General features: G+C 38.9%; 1 protein-coding gene across 1 annotated transcript; it reads left to right on the top strand.

The window, feature by feature from the left end:
• The first annotated feature begins 8,183 nt into the window (after positions 1-8,183).
• LOC111912061 (glycine-rich RNA-binding protein 4, mitochondrial) lies at positions 8,184-10,039 on the top strand. The gene is made up of 5 exons (XM_023907815.3): positions 8,184-8,339; positions 9,051-9,192; positions 9,272-9,340; positions 9,487-9,593; positions 9,749-10,039. Exons 2-5 carry the CDS (start codon positions 9,060-9,062, stop codon positions 9,869-9,871), a joined length of 432 nt encoding a protein of 143 aa, XP_023763583.1. The 5' UTR covers positions 8,184-8,339; positions 9,051-9,059; the 3' UTR covers positions 9,872-10,039.

Genomic DNA, 10,039 nt, shown 5'->3' with positions numbered 1-10,039 from the left:
TTTTAACGAGATTGGTCCCTACCTCTACAACTCCTTTTCAATTTAAATCCAATAATTGCTAAACAGCCCTTGCTTCATAAAATCCTTTACATTTCAAGTCCTAAATATTACAATATAGACCCCAAATTCTGGAAATTATACCATTTAACTCCTTATGGCTAACGCTCATAAATTATTATGGATTTAGGGCTAAAATAATATATATATATATATATATATATATATATATATATATATATATAATATCTCGAGGTTTTAGGGCTTATTATTTATTTATTTATTTACCTATTTTAATTTATTTATTTTATTTTAAACAGAATGTTACAAACTCCATCAAAACACCATAAAAGGGGCCAAAACAAGCATACTAACCTGGATCTAACATGCCTTAGGCATAAATGTTCAAACTTGAAATATAACAGAGCTTTAGAAGAGTTATAAGGAGGTAGAAAGTTCAAGCGTTGCTTCACTTGACAATAAAGATGAAATCCATTTCTTCAAATGCACTCAAAGATCACACACTTAAGTCCAACACACAAATAATAGAGGCTAGAGTTTGAGAGAAACGTTTATGGGGTATGGGGTTGAGAATAGAATAAACCCTAAACACAATATTCCTTACATAAGTCTCAAGGCCCGAGATACAGGATTTTGGGTTGTGACGGCTTCGCGTCGCGACCAACATAAGGTCGCATCGCTACTAACTAACGTCGCTCACAATGCGACCATTAATTAAGTAGTCGTGTCAAGACCCAACCAAAACCCCATAAAAACTTAACTTAAGAAGTGTAACGATCAACTTTTGAGGTATTAATTAATTTAATTTCTTGAATTTTTAGTTGGGCTATGATTAGTAATTGACATCTTGGATTGGATTGGACCTTCATGATTATTGGGCCGAGATGTAAGCTGCCCATAAGTCGTACGTGGGGTGTAACCCGTCGTACGCGGGGCGTAGTGCCTTTAGTATGCGCGGGTTGTGAGAGGCGTACGCGTAGCGTACCATAAGGTATACCTAGCGTAGGCGACCAGGTGGAAAAACCCTAATTTTAGGGTTTGAGACGTATTTAAACCCCATTATAACCTCCCATTTGGCCTCCTCACATATCATTCACTTCCAGAAAACCCTAGTTCGTCCCTTACTCCTTGTTTGTGTGTGGTTGATCTTTTGGACTCATTTTTGTGAAGAAAAGTTTGGAAGAAGAATAAGAGAAGTGGAAGAAGGAGAACTTGAGTATCTTGAGCTCAAGGATCTGGGATCATTTCTTCATTTGGCATCCAAAAGAGGTATAAAGCACTGAACTTTCTTCCTCATATGCTAGATTTAGAGTTATTGAAGTTTTGGACATCTTAAGGTCCAAAGGTTGGACCTTGATCATGAAGATTCGTTTTTGAGCTTGGGATTGCCATCCTTTAGGCTCAAATCACCTTTTTAGCAATAAAGTTTTGATCTTCGAGGTTTGCATGAGGCCATGCAAGAGATCTAGCCATTTCTATGGAGTTAGGACATTAGTTTTTGAAGTTTGAGCCTTTTTGAGTCATCCAAGCCATCAAGTAAGCAACTTTATGGCTTATGACAGAGAATAAGACGTGGATCTGGATTTATAGCTTCTGAATCGATGGATTAAGCACTTAAAAGCAAGTTGGCTTAACAGGGCTATATGTTGGGTGTACGAGGAGGTATGCACGGTATACAAGCCAGCAGCCAGTACGCCCCGCGTACACTGCCAGTTTGGGCTTCGAGCATTTGGGCCTCGGTGTGGGCTGTGCTTTGGACTTAGAGTCTTTGGGCCTTAGGGGCCATCAGAAGTCAGTAAATATGGACCAAGTATAGGTGTTGGGCCTAGGGTAAGGCCCAATAAAGAGATTTGGGCCATTAGTGGGCCTTTAGTGGGCCATTGGAGGACTTAGAAGGAATTAAGGGTTTGGGCCATGTTTGTGACCCACACCATAGCAGGGGTAAAATGGTTATTTTAACCACAGAAAAATCCCTATTTTGATTATGTATTTTATATGTCCATGATAGCCGGGAAGCAGCCAGAGCAGTAGTCAGGGATTCCTTATTCAGGTGTTCAGCAACCAACATTAAGAGGTGAGTTTCCTTCCAGTAGGAACGGGTCTACGGCCATAATGTCGGCCCGTTTGTTTGCAGTTAGTTCCGGACTCCGGTCCGATGCAATAGTTCAGGGTGCTTGATATCTTTGTGATTTAAGCATGTCTATGTGTTATGTGTTCCGGACTTCGGTTCGATGCAGTATACAGTATATGTGTTTATGCTAGTTGATATGTTATGTTATGCTATGTTCAGTCAGTTCCGGACTTCGGTCCGATGCAGTCAGTTCCGGACTTCGGTCCGATGCAATCAGTTCCGGACTTCGGTCCGATGTAGCTAGTTCCGAACTTCGGTCCGATGCAGGGGACAAGGTCCCAGTCAGATTCCGGACTTCGGTCCGATGTAGTTTCCGGACTTCAGTCGGATGCAGAGGGCAAGGCCCTGGTCAGTTTCCGGACTTCGGTTCGATGCAGTTTTCGAACTTCGGTCTGATGCAGTGGGCAAGGCCCGGTATGTGCTTTATATGTTATTGTATGGTATGTGGTAGTTTGGGGGAGCTCACTAAGCTTTGTGCTTACAGTTTCAGTTTTGGTTTCAGGTACTTCTGCTAGTAAGGGGAAGAGCTCGGGATGATGGCATGGCACACACCACAGCTTCAATTCAGCTTGGGAATTTACTATGATATTTTGATATGATTGATACAGTCTTGTTTTGAATATTGTTACTATGACTTTGAGTTACTCGTACCACATGTTTTATTATATATGACGTTTGATGTTGTGATTTTTAGTAATATTAAAACAAAAAAAATTTGGTCGTATTTTGGGTCGTTTCAAGTTGGTATCAGAGCCTTGGTTTGAGGGATTTGGATATGCTTTCGAGTGTGTTTGAACTCAAACTAAGGACACGGTAAAAGATTTTCAAAAGAAAAACATTTTTGAAAAGGATTTTTTTTAAAAAGAACTTAGAAAGAAAAAGAATTTTTATAGAGAGAAAAGGGTGTGGTGCATGCGATCAGCCGAGCTCAAGTAAGTACTCCCAAATTACCCATACAAGTTTATATTCTGATTATCTGTTTCAGTTTCAGTAGAACAGCATGCTAGTATAGGACTAAGGATCTAGGAGGATGCCTTAGGTGCCTGCTTTATGTGTTTCAGCTTTATGAGAATTGCATGCTAGTATTGAGTAGACAACAGTAGGATAGCATGTTTAGGTTTTGCCTGATAGTATGAGCTTAGCATTGTATGCTAGTACAGTTTCTCGTTATGAGGATGGAATTGCTGGAGTAGTTTCCTGTGTTCGAATGCTGCTTGCTTTGTGCTTTGTGGGACTCCGAGTAATGGGAGTTAGCCATTAGGTGAATGCATCACATCACATGTGATCAGGGTTGAATAATCCCAGAGTGCTGGATTTGGCCCTACTGCGCAGCTCTTGTTTGAGTCTAACCGTTGCAGCGACGAGTCTTTTACTTGAAGAATTATCTGAGCCTTGTCACATGTGATGGTATTCAGGTGATGACTAATTGGTATTACGAGGAGGCCTTCAGCAGCTAAGGACTGGTTTGGTTGAGTCAGAGATTTCCCTAGGGCAAGCCTAGGCTGAGAGTAGTAGAGATCAGCAGTAGTAGTAGTGGCTTGGTGGAGTCAAGGCGGTCCTTGAGGAAGGTACGGATAGATGTGGAAGGTAGTAGGGGCCCATAATACTGGAAGTAGAGGATCCGTACTTGAATCGAGGAAGGTTGGGATGAGACCGGAAAGCTGTAGTAGTAGTGATCCCTCGAGATATATTAGTGTTTCTGATATTATCGTAATGTGTTTTCAGAAAGGTGGTTTTATGCCCTAGACCAGCAGGCGGCGGTTCAGGTGCCGAGGAGGGATTAGGATCAGGCTCGGGGGTCGAGCAGTTGGATGAGAAGACTAAGGAGTTTTTCACTTCAGAGGTGACCCGTATCATTCTTGAGTAGACTCCAGTGATCTTTGGTTCGATCAAGGAGGGTATACTAGAGTTGATGGAGGAGAAGTTGGGCACATTTCGTGCTGAGGTGGCGGCCATGATGGGGTCGCGCACACTTACTTTCAGGGAGTTTCGGGCATGTGGAGCTCCAAATTATCACGGGGCATGGGACCCCATAGCGAGTACCAGATGGTTGGCGGATGTGGCCAATGCATTCCGCACTAGCAGGTGTCCCGAGGAGGACAAGGTCAAATTAGCGTCCTGCCTTCTGAAGGACAGGGCACGAGATTGGTGGGAAGAAGTTGGGCATGCCATTGGGGATGACACAACTTTAGATGCTATGACCTGGGCTGACTTTACTGCCAAGTTCAAAGCTGAGTTCGCACCGGTTATTAAGGTGCAACAGTTAGCCAGGGAGTTTCAGGATCTCACCCATACTACAGAGACAGTGGCGGAGATTACCGCCAAGTTCAGGGAGAGGGCACTTCTCGTTCCTCAGTATGCAGCTGATGAGGAAATGAATAAGGCTCACTATCACGAGATGTTGTGGAGTGATATCCGCCAGTTTGTGAGCCGGTCCAGCTGTAAAACACTGGATGACATGATTGCTAGGTCTCAGGAAAGAGAGATTGACCTTGAGATGGAAAGGAAAAGGAAGCCGGAGGCGGCTTCGGGTACAGGGAGTTCGGGCAAAAAGCCCAAGGTTTCAGATCACAGATCCAGGAGTCAGCAGAGCCATGGTCGGTGTGGCAAGTGTGGGAGATTGCACGATGGGGCGTGCAAGGTAGGGAGTGCCGGCTGCTATAAGTGCGGTCGGACTGGGCATATGAGCAGAGATTGTACAGCTACTACTACCGCTACCGCGGCATCTAATATGATTTCCTTCCATTGCAATCAGAAGGGACATAAGAAGTCCCAGTGTCTGAGTTTAGCTACAGCAGGGAAGGTGTCAGCACCAGCCCCTTCTACCTTGAGGATTACAGACGGCCGCCAGGGCCGAGCTGAGACGCCAGTAGCGAAGAGTAGGGCTTTTCAGCTGACAGCAGAGGAGGCGCGAGTGACTCCTGATGTAGTGACCGGTATGTCTTTTTTCCTTATCTCTGCATTTATTATTGATTGTTTCTTATGGTTATATGTTTTGTATAAGGTCGTTCCTAGTGAACGGCATTTCAGCCACAGTATTGTTTGATTCGGGGGCTACCCGATCATTCGTTTCACTTGCGCTTAGCAAGAGGTTTAGCAGAGCTGCTGGGGAGCTGGATTGTCCACTTGAGGTTGAGATCACAGATGACAGGACCGTTAGGGTTGCGAGAGTGCACAGAGGATGTTCTCTTCAGTTATTCGAGGAGCAGTTTTCGGTGGACTTGGTCCCTATTCCCTTGCGAGGGAATAAGGTCATAGTAGGCATGGATTGGTTGAGCCCCAATGATGCGATGATTGGTTGTGAGCTGTAGTTAGTGAGGGTTCGCACTCCCAGTGGGGGAGAGTTAGTGATTCAGGGCGAGAGGCCACAACGCGGAACAGTTCTTTGTTCAGCAGCGAGAGCGAGGCGCTACTTCCAACAGGGTTGCGCCGGTTACATTGCCTATGTTTTAGATGCCTGGGAGAAGGGCAAGACGATAATTGAAGATGTTCCGGTAGTGCGAGACTACCCGGATGTATTTCCAGAGGATTTGTCGGGAGTACCTCCGGAGAGGCAGGTTGAGTTCAGGATTGACTTGATTCTTGGTGCGGCTCCGATAGCCAAGGCATCATATCAGTTAGCTCCCCTAGAAATGCAGGAGTTATCTATGCAGCTGCAAGAGCTGTTGGACAAGGGTTTTATCAGGCCAAGAAGTTCGCCCTGGGGAGCACCGGACTTCGGTCTGATGCAGCTAGTTCCGAACTTCGGTCTGATACAGGGGACAAGGTCCCAGTCAGATTCCTGACTTCGGTCCGATGCAGTTTCTGGACTTCGGTCCGATGCAGTTTTCGAACTTCGGTCCGATTTAGTGGGCAAGACCCAATATGTGCTTTATATGTTCTTGTATGGTATGTGGTAGTTTGGGGGAGCTCACTAAGCTTTGTGCTGACAGTTTCAGTTTTGGTTTCAGGATGCTTCTGCTACTAAGGGGAAGAGCTCGGGATGATGGCATGACACACACCACAACTTCAGTTCAGCCTGGGAATTTACTCTGATATTTTGATATGATTGATACAGTCTTGTTTTGAATGCTGTTACTATGCCTTTGAGTTACTCATACCATGGTTTTATTATATACGGCGTTTGATGTTTTGATTTTTAGTAATATTGAAACAAAAAATTTTTAGTCGTATTTTGGGTCATTTCAAGAAGATTAAGAAATAAACTACATACTTGAAAACTGCAAATGTGTTCTTTTACAATTGAATTTTATTATAATTAAAGCTTGATAAAAATGTTTTAAATATTAAGGGTTATGGTTTTATATATATTAAAAAAATAATAATAAATTTAAGGTGTTACAAAAAAGGGTTGAGGAAACCATTAATGTCACATTTGATGATAGATTCATAGTCCACTGTAACTTTTGAATAATCACATATCTAACATAATAAATCGAAATCATTGTGACATGTGTCTTCTTCTCTTTCATTTTGCCACATGATTTTTTCTGATTTTTTATATTTTTTTATTTTCAACTTGTCATTTTTTGGGGTTTCTGATTTTCTTACATTAAATCACCATAATTTACGATTATATATGAAATGTTCTCATTATATTCATGTAAAGTTATCATTATATTAATTTGAAAATAAATTTTCATAAATGTTACATACATACTGATTTCCTTTCTTACTTTATAAAATGTTTAATGTTTTTATATTGATATTAAATTTTTATTTTTAATAAACTCGTATAACATACGAGTCTCACACCTAGTTTTTACTAAACCAAATGTGGAAACCTTACAAATGCTAGCATTCGATGCAAATTTTGAGAGACATTTTTTCTGGTAACAAAGAGACTATTGTAAATGTTGAATCAAATGTTGTGGATAGATCTATTTCCAAAATTATCGACGTTTCGAATGATCCACCAGAATCAAGTTGAAGAGGAGTCTGTAAATGTCGATGCTCTAGTACTCATCTTGAACCATTTATTAATTATAAAAAACTCGATATCTTATATGCTTGTTATGTGATTTTATATATATTCTTGATACTCTATCAGCTAATTTATCAAACGTTTTTTTTACCGACATAAAAAATAGTGTTTTAACTACTCTCCTTAACATACTTTTTATTAAGAGCTTTTTTAAACCGAAAGAGTTTATATAGAAAATAAATACATTTTAGGAACTTAAAAATTTATTTTGTGCATTTACAAGTGTATTAGATGTGTTTTGTCAAATAAAAAAACATTATAGGTTTTTTTTTTCTTTGTCTTTCAAACTTTTTTTTAATTAAAATTTGTTTAACCAAGACTTTATTAAAAAAACATAATACCTTTTTTTGTCTCTCAATTTTTTTTTTAAATTAAAATTTGTTTAGCCAAGACTTTATTAGACGTGCTTTGTTAGAAAAAAATAAAAAGGAAAAAACAAAAAACTCTAGACAATCATGATAGTCTCATTATATTTTGGGAAAATACCGTAAATAATAAAAAATAGGGTATTTTCAAAAAATATACATAAAAATTGACTTTTTCGGATATAAACATGCATTCCGCGGAGGTAGCTCCGCGGTGTTCCACGGAATCTACTGTAGCTCCGCGGAATGACAAAATCGTAAATAAATTAATGTATTAAAAATAAAACACTAAAGATCCATTCCTCGGAGCTACCTCAGCGTTAGCTTCGCGGAACATATATTTAGTTTTTTTTTTTTTTTTCACATTGATTCTTCGGGGTTTATATTCATTTCCCAAACTAATTATTTTTTAAGAAAAGATTATCATATTATTATAATCTTTACTTGAAAATAATTAGTTGAAGAATTAATATAAACCCCAAAGAATCGCTATGAAAAAGAAAAAAAAACCCTCAAGATCCATTCCGCGGAGGTCCGTGGAGGAATATATGTCTATAGCTAGAAAAATCAAATTTTATGACTAAATTTAAAAATTCATCCATTTTTTTGTCTATTTGCAGTATTTTCCCTTGTATTTTTGTTCATATTCTTTAGGAAAACTTTTGACAGCGAAATAACGGTAACAAAGCCGCACAAGTTGCAAACTCCAAAAGCATAAGCCATACCCATTTGCGAACGGCGGCTTTTCTTTATATAAATAAGCAGATAAACCCTATTTCATCACTCCAGTGCCATAAACCCTAGCCGCTTTCTCTCTCCTTGAACCCTAATTACTTCCAAGGTACAGCAACTTCCCCTTTCTTCTTGATCTTCTTCGATTTTGCAAGTGATTTATTTCTTGATCATGGACAAATTACCGTCTATATGATCGATCCTTCAAGTTTTGACAAGATCTCTCCTCTTCACTAGCATCGCTTTGTTTTTATTTACTTGTTATCTCACATCTTTATAACATAGTACTCTTTATAAATTAAACTTCTTTTTATCGTAGTCAGCTAATTTATTTTGGTAGGACTCGTGCATTAAAACCTCTTCGTTCGCCAATTTCATCTATTTAATTAAAACAATTAGATTCTTTGTTTTATGTTGTTCGGTGTTATAGTTGTTCATTTCTTGAGTCGTATGTGTTGTTCTCCAAAGACACGTGATTTATGTCCATGGCTTCTTGATTTCTCCATGATAAAGAGACAAGCGTCTTAGGTTTAAACAGGGCAAAATTATTCTTACAGATTCATTCCAAATTTAGTAGTTTGCGTTAACAAAAATAATTTCACAATGGTTTCGATAATTAGAAGGTTTTTGAAAGTCGGGTGATCAAATTAAAATTTTTTATTTTGAAAGTATGTTGTTGTTAACTATATTTGCTTATAAACGTATAATACCCGTTAATATTATGTAAACTGTATGATGTATGATATATTTTTTTCCCAATATTGTACTCTTTTGTTTATGTTTGAAACTTTTACTCAATATATAAATTATTCGTGTGCAGATTGTTGAAATGGCTTTCTACAATAGAATCGGTAGTCTCATGAAGCAAACAGTTTCCCAAAACTCTGTATCAAATGGACAAATAACAGGACCTTCAATGTTCAACGCTATTCGCTGCATGTCTTCAAAGCTTTTTATTGGTGGTATGTAACTCTAATAGTCATCGACTCTCTTCTATTCATGTGATTACGAAATATAATAATCACTTATAAATGTTTTCAGGTCTTTCTTATCAGACTGATGATCATTCCTTGAAGGAAGCATTTTCTGGATTTGGTGAAGTTGTTGAAGGTAACAATGATCCAGTAAACTATAAATGGATGTTTCTTATTTCACTTGAAAGTCTTAATAGGCTTTCTGTATTAAGTCTTAATTTTATTTATTTCTACATTTCATAAAATATCCTTTAAATGTTATTTTCTTAAATATTTTTTCAGCCAGAGTTATTACTGACAGAGAGTCAGGGAGGTCTAGGGGATTTGGTTTTGTTAGCTACAACAGCGAAGATTGTGCCAAGGAGGCTATGACAGCCATGGATGGACAGGTTAGAAAATCAAACTTTGTCTGTTCTGTCAGAACAGAACAGAACAGGTTGTACTGTGTTTGACAGAAACAGAAAACATGACAAAATAGCTCTAGAAAGCTTGTACTGTATTTAAAGATTACAAATCTAATTTGTAACTTATTTTGGTTGTTTAGGAACTTAATGGGCGAAGTGTTCGTGTTAGTCTTGCAACAGAGCGCGCTCCACGGACAGGTGGATTTGGAGGTGGTGGCGGTGGTGGTGGTTATAACCGTGATGCTGGAAATGACCGCTACTAAGAACCCTATGTTTTTATGCAATAACAAAGTTATATCTCGTATTTTGAACACAAGATTATTGATTTTTTTTTTCTTTTTTTGCAAGGAGTTATATGAACTGATTAGTATTATTAGTATGTAATCATGTAATCATAATCTTTTGTGTGCAACTTTATCTCCATTCATATG

The sequence above is a fragment of the Lactuca sativa genome, chromosome 6, assembly GCF_002870075.4.
Source record: "Lactuca sativa cultivar Salinas chromosome 6, Lsat_Salinas_v11, whole genome shotgun sequence".
NCBI classification, from domain to species: domain Eukaryota; kingdom Viridiplantae; phylum Streptophyta; class Magnoliopsida; order Asterales; family Asteraceae; genus Lactuca; species Lactuca sativa.
This window is presented reverse-complemented; position numbering and strand designations above follow the sequence as displayed.

Bases quoted from the DNA above. Each gene is read 5' to 3' on its own strand.
- LOC111912061 (XM_023907815.3), top strand. From the start codon at position 9,060: ATGGCTTTCTACAATAGAATCGGTAGTCTCATGAAGCAAACAGTTTCC. The intron at 9,193-9,271 runs GTATGTAACTCT...AAATGTTTTCAG, and splicing joins TTCAAAGCTTTTTATTGGTG to GTCTTTCTTATCAGACTGAT. The intron at 9,341-9,486 runs GTAACAATGATC...ATATTTTTTCAG, and splicing joins ATTTGGTGAAGTTGTTGAAG to CCAGAGTTATTACTGACAGA.